The following is a 25842-nucleotide window of genomic DNA, read 5'->3' as shown; positions in this document are numbered from 1 at the left end:
TTCCTAGTCATTGCTGAGTAGCTCCTACCAGCCCTAAAACCTGGTTTTAAATCTGCCTGAATAATTAATACTTTTCATTGTGTATGTAATGCTGAGACTGATTTAGCATCTACCAGGTCTGATCTTACCCTAGGACAGACAACTCCCTAAAATTCTCATCAGGCAATGCTCTAGAGAAGAAACACCTGGCCATGTTTTCCCTTTCATAACTACAAACATCAAGTCCAACTGATCTTTGCTGGTGCTTTGAATCTTCCAGGAAGTACATGACTTTGACCTGGTAGCCCAGATGTACCAGAACTGATTCTAGCCACCCAGAGGACATTCCTCTGGAACTGCAAGAAGAAAATATAACTGGGCAGCTTCACATGTCATGCTAACCCACCTGACAATAAGACATGGTGAACTGGTTGGTGTCTCAGCAACTCATGGTATGAGTCTGACCAACAGACAATTTGTCTCCCTGTGGCTTTCTCCACATTTCCCCTCTGGGAACCCAACTGTCAGAGGTGGAGGTTTCTTTCATGACAGGGATTTTGACGTGGCTTCTCAAGGTGGTTTTGGCAGGGAAGTATACAGATTTCATATGTATGCTCCTATGTCCAATCCAACCTTCCCAGAACTGCCTAAATCACTGTGTTCAAAGAAGCCTGTACCTTTGATACCTTTGACTGATGTCAAAGACAACTGTTAATGAAAACGGAGTGTGGAAATATTTCTGCCTTCCTATCCACCTAGTTTTGGGAATGAATGGACCAGCTGGAGGCACTGGAACCTAGGAGACCTGCAAAACTCTAAGGATCTCATTGCCAAGCGGGTGATCTACTGGCCACTTCCTTTTGTGAGCAAGGATCACTCAGCATCATGTTGACTGGACTGCTTCCATTTTGACAACTGTCAGGGAAAAGCACAGTGAAGAAAACAACACCACTATCAGGGCTCTCGCAGGGTCAACGTCCAGTTTACTACCTGCTTCACTTTGACAGCAAGAATACTCAGGACACTGACAGCCCCTTCATCCAGGCACTTTCAAGGGGCTGTTACTGAATTTGAAAAAAGTTAAAGAGGGGAAAAGCTGTGGTGAACAAAAAAGGACTCATGATTAAGGCAGGGGGCACTGAGCCAGTGGCGGTCACCCCAAAGTACTACTTGGGCATTTGTGGGGTTGGTTGCTGCTGGTGGAAATGCGGATGAGCTTGGTGAGAGTGGCAAGGGGTTTTTGCGCTTGCTAACAAGCTCACTAACCATGCCCTGGCGTCCATGATAGGGTTGGTCACCTGGGTTTCGTGTGTACAGTTCCATCCTGGGTTTGGCAGTGGTTTGGGTCCACACGAAATGACAACCCATCATGGCTGCTCTCCCATGATGTGTCCTCATATTGTGCGAGTGCAGTCATTTTTTCTCCCCGTCCCACCTGTCTTATTTCAGGTTTTCATGTAAGGCACCAGATGAATGACCCCCCCTTCCCACCCAGGATAAAAGTATAGCAAATAAAATTAGTTACTTCAAGAGGAGAATTCTAAGATCCTGCTTGTTTACCTAATTAAAACGTTTTAATGTCACAATTCAACCAAGTGCAATACCCCCAAAGTGTAGAATAGACAGGCAGGTAAAAGCACTCCAGCATGTTAAAAAACCTGGGCAATGAATCCCTGAATCTCTGGAATCATCTACCCTACCAACCTTCTGTCATGGGCACTTGCGGAAATAAAGTTTTAGGGGCCCTAAACATTGGCTTAGCTGGCTTCTTGCCCATGTGTGCTGCACCTCTTGCTTCAACTTCCTGGAATTTTCAGCCTGAGGGGGGGTGGTTTCTTGAAATCAGATGCCCTGCTCTCTCCTGTTCATATGTCCCTTTTCATGAATAGGGATGTCTTTTGCAGATGAGGACCATTAAAGAAGGACAGAGAGAGAAATACTTTTGAGCATATCCAAAATAGCATATGCAATTTGTGGGAGTTTCCTTGTGCACCTGAGCTGCAGATTTTTTGGGCACCTAGCACTGCTCAGCCTAAATGGAAAAGTACCTGCTTTGCATGCAGAAGATCAAAGGTTCAATCTCCAGCTTCTCTGGCTTAGGGATGGAAAAAAAACCCAGCCTGAAGCCCTGGTGAGCTGCAGCCAGGCAGTGTTGACAATACAGGGCTAAATGGACCAGGTCAGCTTTCTCTGGTTCTATGACTATTGAGGGTAGATCGCAACATTCAGTCCCTGCATTTGAACACCAAGTGTCTTCTTCCCTCCTATGTCCTTGGTCTGCTGCCTTCCTTGCCTGCTGGATTCCCAGACAGGTCAGGAAGCACTTTGACAAGAATCTTGCTTGGGAAGGAGTGATTAGTCTATTTCTAGTTCAGTTTTGCACACGTTGATTCATAAATCCATTCTGTCCTGTTTTTGCTTTATTCTGTGAATATGCACACACACACACAGACACACACAAATGCACAACACAAACAGTTGCATTTAAGTACATATTTTGAATATTTTTCCACCAAATATGCATTTTAAATGTATTTTTCTCGAAGTATGACATTCTAAAAGTATTTTATCTTACAATATGCATTTTCATGCACATCTCAGTGTGCTTTTTAGCTGAGAACTGCAACATTCAAAGAAGTGGGAAATTGGAGGAAAAACTGCACTTTTGAGCTGCATGTTGGTCAAAGAGATGGGAAATCGATCAGTTTGTCTCAAAATCCTTGGGCATCCTTCATTCCAGCCACCAGGAAATAAGGAACAGTCACTGGTTATACTAGGGCAGGTGGCTGTATTGGCCAGAGGAGGCCCAGCAAGCTAAGATGACACAGGAAGAAAGGACTCCTTTCCATCCCATGGGCTCGCCTAACCATCATCCGTGCAGGGGACTCAGCTGCCCCTTGAACTGGGCCAGCCGATGTATCAGAGTTCTGTTGCCCATGACTAGGTGAAAGAGTCAGCCCTGCATTCCTGCAAGCATCCTTATCAGCTGTAGTGGAGCCGATGTCTCTCGAAGGTGGGATCATGTACGCTGCATGACGGCATGCAGTACTGGCATTCTGTGCAGTACTGAGCACATGAGCTGTGAGCCAAACCCAAAAGCTGGGCCACCTCAGGGCTTGCTATTAACAGTCCTGCCTGGTTTGAAATCTACCAGGGAGCCTCGCAGTGTGGCTCTACAGAGACATAAGACAGCTGTCATAAATTGAAAGCAGTGCAGTAAATAAATGCCAGTTTCTACTTTGTGCAAAGTAGATGTTTACAAATGGTATATTATGCTAATGTAATGCCTCCTTCACTGAATCACTGTCAACCGGTGCCTGAATTGGGGGTGTAGAGGCGGCAGTGCCATAACCCCACTTTTGACTGTAGCTCAGCTGTCAAAAAGAATGAAAAATCCATGTATACAATCATCACGTTCCATCTCATTTCAAATGCTGCAGACAACATAATGACCTCCTCGCCACAAACCTTTTTAGATCAGGCAAATAGTTTTCTATTAAATTTTGTTGTGGTTGAGTGGATTGCACAGATCTTCCATTCCCCCTTTAAATTTGACCTTAATATTTTATTTATTGTTTAAGGGATAATGTTCATGGCAGAGGAATATATGAGGCAATAAATGGCTTCTGCAGGTAATTAAATGCTGAACCAAAGCCGGGACTACTGATAACCATAAAAGCCATTTATTTTGACTATGCTCCAAAGAGGTGCACTGCAGTTGTTATATGGAGGAAGGCAGGATAGAGTCTGCCACAAAACTGAATGAGAAAAAAGCAGACACAACGCATTTATTGCATTTGAGGGATTTTACTCTTGTTGCTTTTTTCCCTTCAGAAGATCACTTCGAAAACAGGAAAGAGACATCCATGACTATTATGTCCAGCCATTATAATGTTTTTAATGAAGTCTTTGATGGCTTTTAAAAATTAATAACTTTTTATGATAGAACAAAATATTCAATGACATTACAAAGCTTAATTCTCAAAGCACATTTTCTTAGCATAGGCTTAGAGATACAAGGGTCTGAGAAAAATCCCCAAAGTGAAGTGGAGGTGGGGAAATAGGGGGGAAGGTTTTTCTGTGTGTTTTTCCTGACATTTTTGGGAAGTCTGGGGCAAGAACACACACCCCCTCAGTATTTTTTTCTAGGTTTCTCCCAGATTTTAAAAAAGACCCTTCATATTTCAATTTGTGCCACAAAGTTCCAACATTTGGCAGATCTGAAGGACTAAGCACAAAAGGCGAATCAAAATTCATACTGCAACAAACTGAAAGCATCTTTTCATGCTTGCAAAACAAGGCTGAGCTCTTTTGTATTGCTGAGGATTATAATACATCACATGAGGACAAACCTTAGAGAGTTACATGGAAGAAAGCCCATATAAAATAGAAAGCAATCAAAGGAATCTGAGCAGCACGCTCAAGAACCCACAGAAGTGGCGTGGAAGCAGACTTTACGCAAACTGTCTGGCTCCCCATTCCTGTGTTTGTCTCACAGCACTAATATGGGATATTCTGGGAGAGAGAATCAAGAGGGAAACTGCTGGGCAGGAGGAGGTGTCTATCCTTCCCCGCAGCCAGGGTTTCTCTCCTCCAAATCTCCACCAGTCCTATTTTGTTTTTCCCTTTCTGCTTTTCTCTTGCTTGGTCTCTCTGTGAAGAGAAACATCATTTGCTGAAGAGCCGGCACTTACGGAGAAGAGCCAGCACAGGTGGGAAGGCTTCAGCACCCACTGCCTGCTCCTTCACTCTTGAATGTGCCTCTGTGTCCATGCCAACCCATTCTCACACATATGGAAAATGAGTTTGCAGATGTATATTTTGTTCTGCAGGAAGCAGCCTCTGATTTGGGGGATATACCTGTGATCCTGAAAACTACTTACGGATATTCATGCAGGATACTCCCTATACCCCCTCATCTCTCAGTAGTTTGTATTGCACATTTCCCCCTACCCATCTCCCAGATGGGAAGACTGATACCTCTATTTATTATATGGCACTTTTATTATTGAAAACTACCCTAGTTTCACAGAGAAAGGTAGGTGCATGGCTTTTGAATAAATAAGGATGAGAAGGAAGCGAGAGTGCAGCCTTAATACATTGTTCTGTCTTTGTATATCTGCTCCTGAGCCTCCTGTGACTTAGAAAAGAAATGCGTTCTTGGAAGTGGCATGCAACATTCCTTAGACATTAAATATAAGAGCCAGTGCGGTGTAGTGGTGAAGAGCACGGGACTGGGACTCAGACGATCTGGGTTCTAGTCCCCGCTTGGCCATGGAACCAGCTGGGTGACTCTGGGCCAGCCACAGACCTCACAGGGTTGTTGTGGGGATAAGATAGAGGAGGAGATGGAAGCTGCCTTGAGCCCTTTGTAGGAAAAAGGCAGGATATCAATCAATCAATCAATCAAATATTACAGCTGGTAAGCTGCATAAACTTTCATGATTTTTTTTTCTTACACAAACTGAAAGTCAGCTTTAAAGTATTTCCTTGATAGCGGACAAAACCTACCTGATTCCATTCGCCCATTTTCATACTCTTCTGGGTTTTCAGAAGTGTTGTATTGTGGAAAAGGCTGATTACTGAAAAGATTGTCACACAATAAGCTACGGCAAAGCTTTTTGAGGAACCGCAAAACATAGCCAATGCTGTTCACCACTGGAAGGCTCAAGAGGTGCTGTTTTCCATCAAAAGAAGCAGAAACTGGAGAAACAATGGGAAAACATTAGAGGGCTGTTCAATGTACACAGGAGCACCACATATAGAACAGAACTAGTACTGTCCTCTTGTTGGCCTCACTGAAAGTTGCATGGCTTTCAAGCAAATGCTGATAACTGCGACCTCTTGGCCTCTGGGCCATTCGCTACATAAATACATGAAGGATGAAAGTAGCCCAGCTCGGCATTGATTGCTGCTGCTCTAAACGAGTGATTCTGAACCTTGTCCATGCCCCGCACCCATAGAAAATTTTTGATTTATGTTCACACCCACTACAAAAGCAATATCGCAATTGAAGATGAAGAAGTCAAATTTCTAACTTTTGAACCACAAATTGAGCTGCATGCAGGACTGTGGGGCAACCAACTAAACTTGAAAAAAAGAAGCTTTTAACTCAGTGCACAAAATTCAAACATAAATTGATAAATTAGAAAAAATGTAAACAGTAAAATCAATCCCAATTGTGAACATAAAATTCAATGACTTCTTTGCTCCTTATTCTAATTCACAATTTTGTCAAAATGTGGAACTTTCTTGCTGATTGTGATCTGCAAGTCTCCCTGTTGATTCAGGCGGTTTCTAGATTTTAACCTGATTGACAAAAGAGAACTGAACCCAGTGCAAACAAAATAATAATAATTTTGATGAATTGCTACGCAGCCTTCCTCTTTCTTGCACCCTCTGGGGATGCAGGCAACCCAGGCTGGGAACTTCTCTCTAAACACTTTGCCAAAAAGGGTGAGTCCAAATTTTCCTTCCAATGCCTCAGGGTGAATTGCCTCCAATCCATATACAAACTTAGCTGTTAGTTCATCTCTTTGTGCTGAGCTAGACTAAATCACCAGAATCTGATGAAAACTGTAGTCAGAATGTGCTTCCCTGCAATCTTGCAACATGGACTAATTTTCACAATTAGAAATTACTTCTGTCCACCCTCTCCAAGCTGTAGTGGCATTCTTTTTGTTGTTCACATAGGTGACAAATAAAAACATGCCACTACTAATTGCCTTTTTGAAGAATTTGTGGTGAACAATAAATCAGAGCTGAAAGCTTTGCAGAAGCTGGCTAGTGTACATATACACACAGCCTCTATTTCCCCCTTACAGCAGAAAATGTCACAACAGAATGAGGAACCAGCCCTGTAATAGGTTGTGTCTAACATTTCAATGGTTGGGCCCACACCTGAATTGGGAGCGAGGAAAACCTTGTATTTTTCATGTAGTTTAGATTAAACCTATGCCAACTACCATTGTAGCCCTGCAGAAGTCCATAATGTCTGTTTAGACACACAGGAAAGTAATTCTGTTTTGTTATTGTCACACTAGCATCACTGCGATTGCATGTGTCCCGTGGAAGACAAAACACTGGCGACAGCTCCCGTGCTTCCTATGGTGCCAGAGGAAAACTCTGATCGTAATAAATGAATTTATCTTTCAGCTTTGAGTCTAGTCTTAGGGACCAAAGCAAGTGCATTTGGTGCCTGATCCCATGAGTCTGTCAATGTATTAATGGTAATGGTAATTCAGTCATATTCATACTAGAGAAAAAGAGTGAAACCAGTTGGACTCAATGGATTGGCATGTGTTCAGGAATTAATTTTCAAGCATTTTGGAGCATGTGTCCTTCTGTTACTTTAACAAGGGTATAAACTGGGATCAGAGAGCCTTCAGGAGAAACAGCATTTAAATGTTGCACAGCAGGATAAAGGTCGGGGCTGCACAGCAGGGAGGGCCCCAGTGACACAGTAGAAATGAGATGCTTGCTGCAGCAGAACAGGCTCTATCTACATCCACTGTCTGTGAACCCAGTAGTTATTATCGTTCCTCATATTTATCTTCATAAGATGTCCTAAAGCTTTTAATCCCTGATTTCAAAGCAATTTGATAAACATGGACTGCTGTGTGTGTGTGTGTGTTTAAAGCAAATAAGCAAGAACCCATAACCCAATACAAAGCAAAAACACATTAGCAAATGAACAGTATCATCCTAGTTTTATTTAACTACTTATTGCATTTGTATACCATCTGATAGCTGAAGCTTTTGGGGTGTTTCTCAACAGTGATACTGTGGACTGTGACCCTGTGATACAGAGGTGCAGACATTTCAATGTAAGCCATGTTCTATTCATCTCAGAAAACTTGTCTGCACTCACTCAGATTAAAAATAGGGAAGAGTTTTATAGCACTTAGAAAACCAGCAAATCAATCATCACACGAGCTTTTACGGGTGAGTGTCTTCTTTATTAAGCAAAGTGTTATTCATTGGCATAGACTCATGAGAGTAAAGGGAGAAAAAGTTAACAGTGAGATTGATCAGGTGGAGTGCGATGTGAAAAATCTGGTGTGTGACATGTATGCAAGATACACACAGTGACCACCCCGAAGAAGAGCAGTAATTGATGGTGACACAGTTGTCAATTAGGAGGCAATCCTATGCAGGTTTAAGCACAGAACAGACCTAAAACCCACAACATGCTGGCTAGGGCATGCTGAGAGCTGTAGACTTTCTTCCTCTCTGAACTTGTATAGGTTGTACCTTCAGTTATTCATAAAGTTGTTCGCTGTTACTTCATTTCTTTCTCAAAGCAGGACACACATGGCTTGGGAAGAGCCCAGAAAGGAGCCTGGGAATGTCTTCTAGGAGGCCTGGGCCTTCTAGAAGTCTAGCCTGGTCTTCCATTCCAGAACCTGCCTTACATTTCAGCTAAGGGACCATACCTAACTGGTGGAATGAAGTGACACCTCTGCTTTGGTTGGCCATTTTGCATTCTATTTGTTTGTCTGCTTGCTTCTAATGCAGAAACAACACTGAACAGTGATTTTGAAATGATGTACACAGTCAAGGCACTACTCTATGTTGCAAGTTCAAATACTCGATCAAGCCACTCAATCTTCGCCAAATGCAAATTGCAATACAACACATGCCCCTTGAAGTCTGAGATATTAGAGTGCTCAGAATACCATTGGCATTTCAAGAATCAAGCACAGCTCGACCTCCCCACACGTATTTCCAAGGGAGACATGAGGGATGCAAAACATCATGCCATGTGGTAGCTTCTTTGAAGATTGCAACATATGAATCTTGGTGTCCATGCTTGGAAAGACATCGTACAATTCATGTTTTCAAGGGTTCAAGATACAAGGCAATACCACATCTGAAATGAAGTCCCAGCCTATGGCCTTTGTCAATGCTTCTACAAACAAGGATGATACTGTCACAAACACTCTTGTGTGGTTTTACCTGACACCATTTCACCTCCATAGCCCTGTTTGACAAGTGAGAAGACTGTCTTTTGCTGGTGTGCACAGTCAATGCAAGCCTGAACTGCCTGCTGTAGCACCATGGAAGGTCGTTCCGGTCCAAAGTGGTCTGGAAGTTGCTGTACTTTCTTTCGTTCGAGGTATGGCCCCACATTGGCTTGCTTGTTAACATAAATGCAGACTGCAGGCAAAAAAATCCCAGTGGGGTTATCAAAAGAGGCTTGAAAAACATCAACAAATGACATCTCCTTTGTTGTTTGCATGCATGGACAGGAACAAAGGGAAACAGCACTGGGGTAAGTTGGGGCCAGGCATTCTTCCATGCACTCTTCTCGTAAAAGGAGCAGGTGCTAGCAGAGTCACAAGATCAGAGCCCAGAAAGCAAATAATAAATACTGAATTAAAATGCTAAAAGTGGAGGGTGCACTATATTACCCTGTGGTGCCTACTGTTTCCTAAGTAATTCAGGCTGAAATCCTATATCCACTGGGAATAAGCCCCACTGAACTCAGTGGGACTTTCTACTGTAAATGAAGCACTTAATTTGTACAAAACAGAGTGCAGATAAGACTGTTGATAGAAGAATATATGGAACAGCAAAACTTAATGTACTGCTCACCAAGGTTGCTCACCAATAAAAGTACACTGCCTGGACTTCAGTTCCTGCCTGTTTCCAATATATCCCATATTCTGTGGCAGTCCTATCACGTTTAAGTAACTGGAAATTAGTCTTTTAGTTGTTTGAAGTCATTATCTTCCATCAATGTTCTGCATGAACTACATCCAAGCATGAACCCTTCCCTGCAAAAGGGCTTTTGTAACTGGTAGGCACTGGAGTTCAGTTACAAAGAAATTATCCAGTTCAGCAAGGGAGAATTTCCAGCTGTGGCCAGAAACGTCTATGTTTATAGAAAGCAAGCTGTATATTCTCATTTGTTCAAGTGTGGAGCAAGGGCGAACAATTTCAGTTTCAAAAAATGAAGACGTCTAGAAAAGGATTTAACAGTGCCGTGGCACTAGTGCTATTAACATTGTGCTAGCATAAACCAGTACTAGCCACATAAACTTTTCTGGCTTTTGTTTTCTGGCTTCTGTTTTCTGGCCAGGTTTACTGTAGCATATCATCAACAGAACAGCACTAGCACTGTGACACCATTGGATTCTTCTCTGGAAGTATACACTTCTGAGAGCCGATAAAAATAAAGTGTTCAAGAAAAAGATCAAGGCTGGCCTCCGGTTGAGTAGGCAGCCTTGTAGTCCGAGGGTCACCCTATCTTTGATGCTTCCTTACACTTCACAAAAGCCTGTACAGTAATTCCATCTTCATTTATCGGTTTGTTCTATATTATGTCCTTTCAGTGCTTAACAGAGGACTTAATTAAGGCTAAAAGGACAGAAATACTTCAATCTAACATTGACTCAGTAAATAATTAATCTGATAAAATGTTTGTAGCACAATTGTGCTTCTTCTGTAACAAGAGGACCCATGTTAACATGTTACATATCCGAATCTTCTTTTTTAAAAATGATAACAGAGATTCCAGAGGGTCTGGTTTGTGTGTGCTTATAGACATGGTCTTAGTCCGTCTAAAGTAAGACACATTATTATTGCTGGCTGCAAGTGTGCTAGAGTTGTCATCTTTCAGAACATATAGCATTACCCTGTGACAGAAATCAGATAGGTGACAAAAGAAATTATAACAGAGCGAAGGACGTGGCTGATGGCTGTGCAGTGTTGGGGATAATATACAGTTAGTATCACCATAATGAAAATCTAGTGCTTGAAGTGTTAACAGCCACTCAGGCTGAACAATAAAAAGACTCAAAGCAATCTATTCTGGGTAAATAGGACTATAATGGCAATAATAGTTAGCATTACATGGCACTTTAAGCCATCAAAAGGCCATACAAACAAACAGGAGAAACCATTACATGCACGAATGAGGGACACAAACTGAGTTACAGAGATCTGATGACAAATTTATTAATACAGAATAGCATAGACTTTGCTTTGGTCCACAATGCAGTATTTCTTAATTCAGAGTCAGCGTGCATTGCTTATGTATGTACTGTTGTTCTTCTGCCACACATAGCCATGATAACAAAAACCAAATCCGAGACAGCAGAGAGAGAAGACTTCAGATGGACTGCCAGCAAACAGATTCACTGGGTCCAATGAAAACAATATAGTTTTGCATTTTAGAAGGTAATCAATCGTCCTACTTTTGTAAACTGCTCTGGGCAGAAATTTATTAAATAACTACAGTTTTACACAAATGTTCCCTTTTTGAACTATTTGTTTCTACATACCTGTGAGAGCTTGTGGAGCTGCTGAATTGGGGATTGTGGCTGCATCTTGCGGGATTGAACTAATATCTGGTTCTGGTGTGCTTCTCGGTGGGGAGATTGCTAAAGGAGTCATTAGAACACGAGATTTCAGCTGGAAGACAGAACCAATTTGGGTAATGAAAACACATTCCGAATCTGTTCTATTACACGACATATTTGAGCTTCTTGAACTCCCACACTTTAGTAAATTGCTACGGTATCACATTATTTCTAGACACATTAATGCTTCCACGGAAAATGGAATACAGAAAATGGAAATAGTTTGCATTATGCATTAACGTTTATGTTGCAAGATACAAAGTATTAAATGCAATTCACAGCATAGTTGTTTACACCTTGGGAAATAACTAACACAATATTGCTTATTAAGAGCTTACTTACTTGCAGAAGAAAGTGCGATGCAGAAATATTAGATACATTCAGGGTGCAACCCTTTTCAAGCTTAGAGAGAGAAAAGCCCTAGAGCTCCCAGCTGGGACTTTCTGTGAGCAGAAGGTCTTTTTTTCTGTCTAACCTTACACAGGACTGCACCTTAAATGATATAATGTTCTCATTTACTATTTGACCCTTAGCCAGACAAGTGTAACTATTACACAGTTAAGCAATTGCTTTGATAAAATGTCTCTGTATTTACACCGTTTCAACTACAGGCTGGGGGGTGGAGTGCATTTTGTAATGAAGCCTTTACAGGATGAACAGAAAGATGGTCTTAATTGAGAATTAGTCCCAATTAACTTTAGCTGGATCTGGACCTTAGTCTTTCTAACTTGCAATGGGCTGGGTTCAAAGGATGCCTGCTGAAGCGGAAGGCACTTGAAGGTTCTGAAATTTTTGCCCATTTCCTCTTGAGCATCCTCTCCCATGCCATGTCCCACTCCATTCCCAGAGGACTAGTCACATCCAGGATCAACTGAGAGGGGTGGGGATGGACAGTCCTGGTCTGTGAGCACAATGTCTCTCCTTGTGATTGAGCTCTAACCCAGAATGTTTTAGAAGCATACAGTAGCCTGAACACCAGTTCCCATAAGATCATGCCATCCCTGTGGCTAGCAATGCAAAATAAATGCTTGTGTAATCCAATGTCAATTAGTCATTTCACACTTCACATGAGATGGCTGATCTCCTTTCTTCTGAAGTTCAAAGCTAATTCACAGCATGGATTGAACTTTTTCCAGCATTTCTGAGAGTGAATTTCACATTCATTCTCAAATAACCTGTTAGCAGTTGATCTTCGTCATTTATTACAAATGACAGAATAAATGATGTTGTGTGACACACGCACATTATGTTTGATAGCAAATTTCTTATGCATTAAATGTAGGAGAAATATTGCACCCATAAGAGGTCTCGCACACCTGACAGGGTAGCAAAAGCTGGTCATCTCGAAATACTGTTCAAAAGAGAAAAGTACATCCCTACACAGTGCTAAGTTCAACTTAACTTTTCACTGCCGTGTGATGTACTGACGGCTCCCCACGTGGACGCTTTGAAGGAGGATTGGAGAAATACATGGCGGATCAGGTGAGACGTGACTACTGGACTTGATGGCTGTATATTGTCTCCAGTATCAGAGACAATGGCTCCCAATTCCAGGTGGCTCCCAATACCAGGTGGAGGACACCATAAGTGGGGAAGTCCAGTGGCACTCAAGCCCTGTGTTTGGGTTTCTGCTTTCTCCCCACTGCCACCACAGCAGAAGTGGTGAGGCAGTGCAGGGTGCCTTGTGTGTCCCATAGATTGTGTGTTGACCACTCTGGATTTAAGCTACGAAGAGTTTAGGAGAGTGGTGTATAATCGGCAGGCCCTCAAGGCTTTAGCTGTGGCTCCCGCATGGTCTTCCTGACCTTCCCACCAGCACGGCTGAATTCCCTCCCTGTGTGATTCTGTTAGAGGTTGCAGTCCGTATCAGGGTTGCTGAGGGAGAGGCAAAACAAACCCTCCCCACTTCTTTCCTTCCTCAGCAATCCTCATGCAGACTATTGCTTCTTCTCTGCTGTTGACAATGAGGAAAAGGGCAGCCATATTGCAATCACTGCAATTGGTGTGTGTGGCTGTTTATATGTGCGTACAGGTATACATTTTTGTGTGTACACAGGCATGTGGTGGGTGTATGTGTGGGTGGGTGAGAGCCCCAACTCCCAAGCCATCATATGCAGTCCTCACACTTGAAAAGATTGTGCACTCTTACTTTGAAGTTGGCTTGTTTCTCTAAACCATAGTTCAGCCTATTTCTTTTAAAAACAAATTTCCTGCCTTATTTCCAAGAAGAACTCAGGGAGACTACAAATCAGAAAAATCATTTACTGTGTAAACAAGTGAATATATTGCTCCTCATTCCAAATAACAATTATCCTAAAGCACAATATCAATGCAACTGAGCTACAACAATAACCACTTAATCAGATCCGCCTGGCACCATTGTTATATGTTTTTTGGCCCCAGGCCAAGACCTTTTTATTTAAACAGCATTTTAATTGTTAGCTTATTTATTGATTTTGTATCTTTGGCCAGGGCATTTCCAATTATATTGTTTTTATATGATTATATGTATTTATTTATTGTTGTAAGCCGCCCCGAGGCTTCGGTGAGTGGGGCGGCATAGAAGTTTACTAAATAAATAAATGAATAAATAAAATGATGATGCAGTCAAAACTAAGGAAACATTAAACAAGCCAGGGAAATTTTAATCCAGATGCATGTTTAAAAACCATGCTTTTGCCAGCTCCTTAAAACAATAAATTAGCAGAACTCAAGGATCCTCAGTTGGCCAGGCATTCCATGGGTAGGTGCAGCTGCAGAGGAAGCCCTGCCGTGTTAGCTGCCCATCACACTTCTTGAAAATCAGGGCATGTGGGGAAGGACGTATAGAAGGAGGCTGCCTTTGTGGCAGCCCAGTGCCAAGCCAGGTTTGGACAGAAGAGCTAGTGAAAAATGGAAGCAAACATTTCTAGTCTCCTCCTGGAGGCTGCACAAGCACACAAGCTCAATGCTCATACATGTAAGGCTAAACTGCAGCTTAGTGTTACGTATGAACAGCCCCTCTTGTTGCTTTGGGCACATATTCTCAGGGGCTGTTGGCTGGGCTTCAGCAGAAGAAAAGATGCTTACTCAAGGCCAGACTCCCCAGGAGGACAGGTCATCTTGGGAAATAACCATGATGTACAGTTGGCAAAGAGGTCCTGGAGCAGGGGAGTTTCTCAGACACAGATCTAGTGGCCCTGACTCTATATCCCATGATGCTTTGATGGCAGAGGAGGGTGGCCCAATTAGAGGATCAGCATGCAGAGAGGAGGTATGGTCATCCCAAAGGGATGGGACCCAGTCATGCTCATAAGGAGAGTTCCTGGAGATGAATACTAGATTGAGTTCAACAAACCACTCTGTGCATGCTCAGAGATTCCTTCTGCATGTTTTGTGCTTTTGGTCAGTAAAGAGGATTTTGCAAGGAAAAGGTTTGTGCTTTGAATGTGTGAAGGAGGACCCTCAGTTCTCAATACCTGTTGGGACGGGCACTTATGGATCAGCAAAAAAGAGGCCAACAGTAGATGTCAGTTTGCATAGCATTAGCCTGTGTGCATATGAATAGGTGCAAGCTGAGAAAGAATTAAAGAAATACAGTCCCTCTTGCCATAGTGCAGGAACCTGTCACCAGGTGACCCATGCGACTGCTCTGGAGCTCCCTGCTGATGGGCAATGGCTCTTTGAATCTTTATCTTTAAACTGATCATGGACTGGTCAGCCCTTCCCACCAAGGATGGTCATGTGGCTGTTTAGCAACTTTTGCTTAACATATACCACGAGTCCTTGCTTACTCTTCCATTGTGTGTAGCCATTTCAACTAAGGATACCAGGTTGCAACTCAGAGATCCCTAGGGGTTTCCAAATCTCCAGAATCAGCTGCAGAGTTTCAAGTCCCCAGAATTAACTAGCTGTTCCCTTTGTGAAGCCTCCTGCCTCAGCGCCAGAATAAGCCATGCTCAGGGTATGCTACAAGCACCTGGCAGCCCAGCTCTTAAGGTTAACAGTGCCATTTCCTATAATTTCTTCCTTCTAACGCTTGGTCTCCTACAGGAACGGGGGGCTCCCCACCCTAATGACTGGAAAAAACCACACTTTTCCAAGGGAAGAAAAGAGGCTAGACGAAGCAGGCCCCTGACTGTTCCTTTCTTCCAGCCCTGCATCTCCCACTGAGGACAGGGCTATTTTTAATCTTAAAAGGGCCCATTCCATCCTTCAGGACCTTAAAAACCTGCTGTACAAAGTGCACTTCTAAACACGAACTCAAGAGCTACTGTCAAAAGCCCACACAGAAAACGCCATGCCGTATTTCATCTTATTTTCCCCATCACTTTGCTGTCATTGCCTGACAACAAAATTTATGCCCCTATTTATTACCCATTAAAAAGTAATATTACGACAGATCATATGAAAAGGTACATTTAAAAAGTCAATTGTCCGAAATCTACAGGTTCAAAGGCACGTTCCATCTGCCCCCACCCCCAACCCCACACACGCCTTTCAAATGCCGTTCCTGGCACAGCATGTAAAGGCCACTCTGCATTTCTCAGAGCAAAAACATCCCACTCAGCTGAAGTTCATGTGCTTAAAGTGGGTACACACAAACCACGCATCCTTCTGAAATGAAAGCTCCTGTGAGCATGTTTCACCACACCCCCACAAGTGTCAATGTCAATATCGGGAATGCTCATGTGATTAAACCCCACTTGCTTTTCTGAAAAAGCTTCAAAGTGACGGTTCCTTGTGAACAGCAAGGAAGATATTTGAGGCACTTGGTGATTTATCTGGATGGAATGTGGCAGCAGTTGGACACAGATACACCGAGCCCATTGCTAGAGGCTTGTCCACGTCCGTACACACATGCATGCACGTACACACACGCGTGCTCGCAGCAGTGTAGTGAGCCTGGACTTGCACCAGTGCTTTTTATTGGCAGCAAAACTGGTGTTACCTGGTGTCAACCCCATCCAGCCCCAGACAGTTGAACGAGGGGGATGAATTCTCCAATAGTGATTTATGGTTCCCTGTTGTAATGTAAACTACTCTGGAATGGTTTAGTCTGAAATGGACAATTAAGATTGTTCCAGGACTGCTAGAACTAGTTTGTTGATATGGCTCACAGCAGCTGCCTGCAGTTCTGGACTCTCCTGGAGGGCATGGCTGTGGGGCTGGCCCTGCTAATTGTCTGCAAAACCTGTTCCCAAAGGAGAAACCAGGATTCATATTCTCAGCCCAAGCAGCAATGCTTCTTTCAAAACACGTTCAGTTTCAGGCAGAAGGGACCTTTCTCCAACTTGAAACTGCTATGACCTAAAATGGTTATGGTAAATTAAATAGCTGTTACTGAAGATGTATTCGCATCGAGAGCAGGGATGTGTGAGGAATCAATTTTGTGCAGAACATCCGTCGGATTCCCTGCTTTCGGCTTCTTGGACTCCGGTGCACTTTGCAGCAGCCCAGACTCTGAGTTCCTGGCAAGGGCACCCAGCGTCTGTGGGGCAGTCACCAGGAATCGAGCCCCACATGCTCGTAAGGCAAGCAGCACCTTTCTTCCATGGCACCAGCAGCGAGTGGGGAAGGAGGTTGACTGCCAGGAATGGTGGATGGCGCAGCCACTCACTGTATCCCTTTTCTGACTTGTCACCGTTGCTGCTGGATGTGGTAGAAGGAGGTTGGTCACCGGGGAAGGAGGTTGGTCGCCAGGAATGGCAGCTGGTGTGTCCACTCACAGCTCCCCCTCTTGCATCCTGCAGCCACTCTGAGAAGGACAGTTGACATTGGCACAACCAGAGCTCTGTGAGCATCCACAGCCTCCCTTTTGGCTCGGCTCACTTTGTAGGACCAGGCCGAGCATAAGAGGAAGTTGGTAGATTCTGGAGGGAGAGATTCCAAAAGGGTTCATCCCAACCCTAATCAAGAGCAAGGTGGGAAGTGTATGCCTATCAAAGAAACAACCTCTTAATTTTGTCCTAATGAAAAATAGTAAAAGGCCTGAACTGAAGTCCAGCAGAAGTCCATTGTAAAGGTTCCAGATACAAGTTTTGTCTATCATTTAGGTCCTTGTCTTTCTTGAACTCCAGAGTGGGATTTGGAAGCATGTGTGTTTTTGATTTAGTGTAATAATATTCTGTTAAAACCTTCTAGCAATAAAGGTGTATCTATACAAAGCTGGGAAATAAGGTGTCTGGTGTAAAAAGAATTTTCAAGAAGACAATCAAAAGCAATGGAGGAGAAAATTGCATGTTAGAAGTTCCAATTTTGATCTGATTACAGAACACTGTAAGTCGATAACTGAAATGATCCTTTTGTGTGTGAACATGGAGATCACCAGATATAGGTGATCCCTATTGCATCGGCTATTGTGTGCTCCCTCCCACTTCTCAAATACTTAAAAAAGACCCCAAGCACAATATGCTGAGTTAGCCATGTTTTGCCTTTGTCCTTCAGTCCAGTGAGATATACAATGTTCCCTCTGGGGAGATCCATAAGAACTAAACAATATTCTGGCTACTTGAGAACTTACTCTATGACTGCAATAATCCTACAGAAAGTTCAGTTTGGCCACACAGTGAGTGATGCACTAGTCTAGCACGTGACTTCATTTCCTTGTATTTATCAGAGTTTGCTGGAGTGCTGTGGTGCTTGGCTCACCGTATAAGCAAGAGCTATTAATGAGCAGATCTGCACGTAGGTTGATATTTGAAACTGTAATTGTGTGTGCTCAGAATCTGTCAGATACATTTTATGTTACAAAATTTCCTGACTATAACTAGATAATGATTTATCTCTTCAGGATTATATTTATTATGTTTATTAACAGATTAATTAATAAATATGTCATTTTGACATGGCCCCCAATGAAGACGGTGGAAAATAATGGTGAGTCTAATGTCATAATCGCTGCCCTCTTTTGTGCTCTCTAAGGCACATGTTTACACCAGTGGGTCAGCAACAACTTCTCTTACTGCGTAGGATGGTGTTTGTTTGAGACTCCAACCAGGTGGGAAGAGACACCTCCCACTGTATTCCACATTGTTCAGGAGAAAACAGGGAGACAGACACATTGCTCAGCCAATGGGAATAAAGCAGACAGTGACCCATCTACCACTAGGATGCTGAGGGAAGTAGAGATTGGAGGCTAGAAGTGGCCACTTCTGTGTCCTCTGTCACCAGGTAACTCTACGGTGTTCCCATACCAACAATAATAAAATCGTAGTCCCAGCCTGGACAACCAGAGAAGCCCTGGTGAAGTGAGCAAACCTTAGAACAGACTGTTGACTCTCTCCACTGGAATTCTATCATGCAGGAACTCAGAACTGGGTCAGACAGACTCACAGCATAAGATTTTACCATGGCTTCTTGTGCCATGAGAACCTGCCCTTTTAGACTCCCCCGCCCCCCGCCCAAAGTAGAAGTAAGCAACACAGAGTGCTATGACTATTAGGAAGTATGCAAATAAATAAATAAATGGTAACTACCACAAAAATATATGGGGAAAAAACAAGATTCCTGCTGGACATTCACAAGTCATAGTTAGCCCATTATAGGCAATGTCACAAACGGCATTGTCTTCCTAATTTAAAAAAATATACAGTATTTAGGGAGCCTCACATACATACAGAAATCTCTTCCTTATTTTTGGGTGGCCCTGCTTAATTTCCTCACTGACACTAGCCCAAACTCCAACTGGAACATCTATTAAACCTCTCTAACATGGCTACCAAGCAAAATGAAGTGTGTGTGATGCGTGGGCAAAGCACCATATGGAGGGTGGTGTCAAAAACAAGGCCTCATAAATACGTGGCACCCCTTATGTAGATGAAAGCCATCAGTGAAAAAATACAAAAAGTGTCATCTCCAATACTGTGTCCATGAAGAGCCACCAGAACGAGCTTTGGTAGCACAGCACAAGTTAATGACCCCAGCACTGGGTGGAAGACTTCTCCCACCACTTGAAAGGGCTTATCTTGCTGTTTTAATGCTGATGGGATGTAACTTGTGATATGTTTATACTATGAAGGAAGTGACAGCACAGAAGATGACACACAGTACCCAAGGCACCTGATCCAGTCAAGGGGAAGAGCAATGTGGTAAGGGCAAGAAAATGACACATAGCAGAAGCCGTCAAAGTCAGTGCATTCCTCCAGCCTCCGTTAAGAAAAGATTTAGGCAACAGAGGGAAATAAAAGCCATGAAGCCAAACAAAGGCAGACTTTTACCATGGTTATCTATTAAGGTAAACAGGAGCAAACATTTATAATTGTCATCTGAAGGAATCTTGATAAAAATCTTGTAACAAGGCCGGTGCCAAAATGAGTAAGTATTGGAGCCTAATATCCTGTGGCTGCTAAATAAATGTTAGCTAGAAGTAAGCGGCAGTGATAATAATGTCAGTGGCCAAAGCTGATACTTTTTGTGCTGCAAAAGGAAAGAACTGCTTGTGTTTTTGTGTGTATGGTGGGACTCATTCCCGATTCTGTAATCTGCACAGCCTGCCTATTTGTTCCCAGCCCAATTTAAAGGACAGGTGATATCCTTAAAGCTCTAAATGCGTGTAGCCAAATTACTGCAGAAACTGCCTGGTCCATAAGTGCCTGCCTTGCTCTTAAAATCAGTAGCAGAAACCCTGCTTTCTGTCCTGTCAGCCACCCATAAGATCAGGAAAAAGTGGGCCTTGTCAGCAGCAATGCCAGACTATGGAGCTCTCTGCCAGGGGAGAGCCATTCTGTCCCCTCTTTACCTGTTTTCAGGCATTTAGGGAAGATCTTTTCATGTTATGATGCTTTCAGAGTATGGCCCAGCCTTTAAATCCACTGCTGCTGTCATGTCTTCACTGATACGTTGTAATTATTTTGATCCCTTTAATGCCTGATTGGTAGTTTTGGGGATTATTTGTTCATAATAGTTGATTAGTTAAACCTGGGTTTTATTTTATACTGCATATTACACAGTTGTAAATACCAAAGTAGGAAAGTATTGCACTGAGTTGAGGTACAATTAACTTTAAGGGCACCGTTCTGCTGATTTCAGTGCATCTAGTTGTTGGGGAATTCAGATAAATCCTGGTAGAAAAAGATTGCTTATATATGCCTTTGTGTTATAAAATCAATCCTGCAGTTCCACTGCACCTCTTTCTCAGAAAGTACCAGAATTCCAAGACAGGCTTTTATTTAGCATTGCTACTTTAAGAGACTGGAACTCAGCTAACCTGAGATGCTGCAAGGGAAGTTAATCCCTTGTTTTATTTTATTTTATTTTATTTTTTTACTTTTTTAAATTTTATTTTACTGTAAATATTTTAATTGTTATTGTTTTAATGTATTTTGTATTTGATGTTGTAAGCCGCCCCGAGGCCTTGGCAAGGGGCGGCATAGAAATGTTTTAATAAATAAATAAATAATCCCCACCTATTCTTTTCCTAGCAACAGCTGATAAGGCTGCCATGTTAGTTTTCAGGCAGCATTGCAATCACCCTAATTTGCATGATCAATTATTGTAAGATTTACAATAATCTCTGCCTTCCTGAATTGTTGTCAATCTCCTGTAATCAACACTATTGTGTTAAGTCCCCTCTGCAAATCTCTCACATTCTTTCGACTGTGTTCCCCTTATTTCATCAACATCTGCCCTGCTGCTGTGTACACCTGACTCAGAACCTATAAAACACTCTGTATATGTTTTAGAAGCTGGTAGTTGGTTTCAGCCTCTCCTGTTGTTAGTTTACTGCAGGGGGCTGGGCTTGCCTCACCAATAAAACCGCTGACATTCAAGACAATTAAGTCTTCCCTACAAATCCGAATGTTCATTCCTTGTGACTGGAATTCAGGGCTTCTGACATAGGCTAAGTCTGACTAAGGTTCCAACCTGAAATGTGTATTTAATTGTATCAAGAAATGGTAAATAACTGTTTCCAGCCATTTAGAACTGGCGTAGCCTGGTCCCCGGTCAGAACTTGCATATACTTTTAAAAATGCTCTGAAGCATTATGCAAGGCTGTAGCCCCTGTACCTGCATCCTATGAAGCAAATCCTAACAGCATGGAGGAGAGATACTGTAGGGATACTCCTCACTTGCTGCCTTTGTGCCTTGGAAAGGTAGAAGCATTGTATCTGGATGAGAACCCGGCAACACTACCTGGAATGTTTCTGGAATGCACAGAACTTCACTGGAAGTCACAGTAACCTGCAATGGAAGGACTCAGTTGTTTGCTCTCTCGAGAGAGACATTGAAGAGCAATTTGGTACTTTTTGCCATACAATTTCTGTTTGGTGGAAGAGACTGAACCAAACTGACTTTGGAAATTAATGTTGTCTTTATTTGGCTGCTTGTGATATATTTCCATAGTATATGCCTAGCCAATACATTTCTCACATAATTACAAATACACTATCAGTCTTCAGCGTCTTTTCCTCCAAAGGAAATTGATTCAACAATATCTGATATATCTACATGGGTTTTCTTGGAGATCAATTACCTGATAGTCTCCATGGAGATCAGTTAACCAACCAGCTGAGGAATGGAAGGTATGAAAAATATCAGCTGTACCCTGATGGAGAATGTAAACAAATCCAAATGCTGGAGCCGTGACTCCATTCAATGTGTAGGGTTAGTAATTATATCCATGAGCTTCATAGGCTCCGAAGTTCATGTAGATCATTTATCTCAGCCCCTGGTGGCACATCAAGGCTATTCAACTTTCACCAAGCAATAGGTTCCAGCCTAGGTTGGCCAGGTGCATGCAGGTATATAGACTAGCTCAGAGACACTTTTCAGGGAACACAAGGACAAAAGCAGAGATAATTTAAAAATCCATGTCTGTCTCCGCATCTCTTAAAAGAGCTGATTATCCCACACATGAAGGTGCAATGACAGCTGGGAAAACATCAGAGAGATATATTGGGGACAATAAAGATTCCTTTGTTGGCATCTTTAGAGATACAACAAATCTCCATCGAAATAAATTTTAAATACAACTGCAAATTCATATTTTTTCATAAAAAGCAGGGACAATATGATCCATCTGTTCTCTAATCACCCAGCTTCTAGTTGTCATAAAGGCGTGAGTTGCCTGCCATTTGAGTGAGCCAGAGCCTTTAGAAACGCACATAAAAGTCTCAGAGTAGCAGGAGCCCATGCCATTTGTGAGCTAATTAAATCAAGAGAACTACCCATCACAAAATATAGTCTCTGACTCTAGCTGTAAGAGCATTTTGATTGAGGGCTGTATGCTTTAACAGTGGGGACCATAAACAACAGAAAGCTTTCTTCCAGAAATGTCGCTTCGGTGTTCAGATCTTCCGATGCTAACGAAAAGCACAAAGTCAGAGGTGTCGCGCATTACAGATTGCCTGTGTCAGGCTCAGAACCTGAAGCTGTTGCTTGCTAAAGGATGTCTTACTTCTGGTTTTCATTCATCAAGAAATGGCCTCACGCCTGAGCATGCCAGTCTTACATGCTGGATGACAGGAATGATTGCATTAAACCAGACCCCATAAATAATGAATGATCTTCAATTTACTGCTTCTCCTCCCCCTCCCTCCTCTCTTTCCTTCCCTTCTCCTACAGTTGCCGGCAAACCCAGTGCAGAAAGGAAATGCATCTCTGTCAGGCTGTACTGAAACAATTATGTAAGATATCTCAAACTTTCTTTTTGCTGTAGAAGTTGAAATATGACCATGTACGGGTTTGTCCCATCTCTTATTATTATCAAAAGAGTACAGGAAAAGTCCAATGTACTCAGAAAAGGAGCAGCGATGGCTTGGGTTTGTCATACTCTAAAGCCCAGTTGGTTATATAGGACAAATGGTTAGGATCAAAAAGTGCCTTGAAAAATTAAAGATTAAAACACATTAAATAGAGAACTAAACCAAACAATGAAAGAGCATTGGGAATAAGGAACTAATCAACAAAGTGTGGGGTGGGGAAAGATCAAGAGAGAGAGAGAACGCAAGCGCCTGGCAGGGCAAAACTTCTTAATGGCAAAAAGCACCAAGTCCGGTTGGCCTCTATTAACAATGCTGCCAGTGAAGAAACAACAGGCCTAATGCAGAAACAGTAACTTGAAAAGTCATCACGCATTCTGGAGCACCGGGCTATCAGCACCATGCTGAGACCAGGCTACCTACGTCTCCTTGATGCTGCCAAGCACTCCATGTTCCCGAGCAGGGAAGTCCCAAAGTTTTGGACTTCAGCTCCCAGCGTTCCTGACTATTAGTCCTGCTGTCAGGGGCTTCTGGGAATTGAAGTCCAACACATCTGCAGAACTGCTGCCTGCCCACCTTGTGGTGCAGTAGGGCTCACCTTGAGCCAAAATCCAGTGCCCTGGAGCTAAGCTGGGCCAAATAATTACAGAGAGCAGCAGGTGAAAAGGGCATTAAGGCTGCACAAGCAAACTCCATTTTATCCCCGCAGTCATGAGTGTGCTCTGCTGCAAATCAGCTTGAAATGCAAAACTCCACAAGCTCAGAGTATTTCATTTTTACAGGAAATTTAGAACTGGCAGTTTTGTTGCTATCGTACTAAAATATCAGGAATGTAGCAGCAGTTGTAAAACATGGAATGGCCCTTTGGAGACCCATGAAAAATCTCAGCTATGTGTTTCACAAGTGGAGGAACACACACGGCCATCTATGCACCCCACCTTAAGACCATTCACTTCAAAGTCAAAAATTACCTAGACACACACCTGTCCTTACCCTTTTATAGAGTTCAACCAGATGCATGTAAAGTATATTTTACCATTTCTAAAATATTAGAAAACTCTAAGTTTCTGGAGATCTTTCTTCTAAGACCAATAATACCCAGGTTGATGCAACCTTTTTTGCAGTGCCTTTTTTCCCTAAATACTTTGGCCATGATTCAGAATAAATGCTTTGTGTAAACAAGGACAGATTAAGAGACGGTTCATTTGACATATTCTGCTACCTCCCCACTGCAAAGGGATGAACTCCTGTTCACTTTCAAGCAGTGACTCATCTTTCCAGCACTTAAAGCTGCTGCATCAGAAGCACAGGCACCCCAAAAAATGGAGAATAGGTTGCTACACTGCATTTGCAACAGCATCTTCTAGAAGGCTGCCCTGACATGAGGCTTCCCTACATGAGAGGTCTAAGCTGCTGCTTTCCTGAGGCAGCTTCTTCCTTCAAGAGGGAAAATGTGTCCTTTGTACATGATTTTTTTCCCCTGGCATTTTTATTTCTCTGCCTTTCTATATATTCTATGAAACCAACTTAGAGCTGTGGTATAGCAGTTTTCAACTTTTCACAAACCTTCTGCTCCAGTTTAAAATTTAATATTGGACTTTCCTAACTCTTTAACCCCCCCCCCCCTGCAAAATGGCTAGAAAACACAGGAGAGTCCCTGGAGGAGGAGGATGTTGCAAAAAGGCCACACAAGCACCCCAGAATGAGGGACGCACGATGGATGCTGCACGATGAAAGCCTGAGTGCACAATGGGCCGCTGAGACCCCAAGTCTGAACAGCTGCACCGCAATGCAGGACTGGCTCCCTTCTCCTCAACCACTCACTTGCCTGTGGCAACTACTCTGGTCTGGGTTGCCTTCATTTATGTGACCAGAACTTGCCCCATTCGTTTATCTGGACCAGGAAAGTCATGGAAGCCATCAACAGGCCCACGCAAGCTGGAGACGATGGCAAAATGTGAAGATGAAGGCTTGAGTCAGTGAGATAGCAGGCTCCCCCTTGCTGTGCTATGTCACTGCAGCAATTGGCATGTCCAAGCCATGTATCTGCATGGATGCACTGTATCTAAAGGGAAAGAACTACAACCAGCAACTGGAATGGAAAAAAAGCATACCTTGTATCCAGGTTTTCTCCCTCGCTTCTTTGGGATCTTCACAACTGGCAAAGAACCAGCTGGTCCAGAATAAAGGTTATGAACAGCCATTTTCATAGGAGAAGAATGGAGTGGGGGCCTTCCTCTTTTTCTACCTGGTATTCTGGGAGACTGCATGTCAGCAGTGTCCAGTCTTGGAGGCAGTGATGGCAGGTGATTCATCAGTAATGGGGCTGTAATTTTAAAAAGCAAAAGATATATTGTTGAAATCTGGGGAAAGTCCAAACCCAATTTTTTTGTTAATTTGGTCAGGTGCCAGTAATCTCATTTACTATCAACAGGAAGGTATATGGACCGACACTTGCGAGGGAATATGTCTTATTGAACATACCAGGGAATCCTGGTTTTGCAGCCTGCAAGAATGGACACTCAGATCCACAGGGAGCCCTTTATGTTAGGAATCTCAGCAGTTTTATTGGTGAGAACAGCCAGGAACAACCCCCACCCCCCGCAGAGACAAACCTGCAACAGTGCAGTTGGGTAGAGGTGCACAAACCAGCCACAAGTTTCCAGAACATATGCAGAGTGTTTTATAGGTTTCTAGTCACACAGGAACTGATGTTGATGATGAGCAAATAATGGGCACATACCAACAGATAATGTGTTCATGAACAAAACAATGTGAAGAAACTACAGAGGGGACATGACATAGTGGTACAATAA

General features: G+C 42.9%; 1 protein-coding gene across 1 annotated transcript in view; it reads right to left on the bottom strand.

The window, feature by feature from the left end:
- The window catches only part of SCML4 (Scm polycomb group protein like 4), a 51688-nt gene extending 26347 nt beyond the window's left edge, over positions 1-25341 (bottom strand). Inside the window, exons 1-4 of the mRNA XM_044449228.1 lie at positions 25141-25341; positions 11268-11397; positions 8938-9138; positions 5491-5682 (exon numbers count right to left, since the gene is read on the bottom strand). Coding sequence (XP_044305163.1) covers positions 5491-5682; positions 8938-9138; positions 11268-11397; positions 25141-25341 — 724 coding nt within the window. The remainder of the gene's footprint in view (positions 1-5490; positions 5683-8937; positions 9139-11267; positions 11398-25140) is intronic.
- Between the last annotated feature and the right edge of the window lie 501 nt (positions 25342-25842).

This window comes from Varanus komodoensis, unplaced genomic scaffold (assembly GCF_004798865.1).
Source record: "Varanus komodoensis strain SLA01 unplaced genomic scaffold, ASM479886v1 scaffold1, whole genome shotgun sequence".
Lineage (NCBI taxonomy): Eukaryota > Metazoa > Chordata > Lepidosauria > Squamata > Varanidae > Varanus > Varanus komodoensis.
This window is presented reverse-complemented; position numbering and strand designations above follow the sequence as displayed.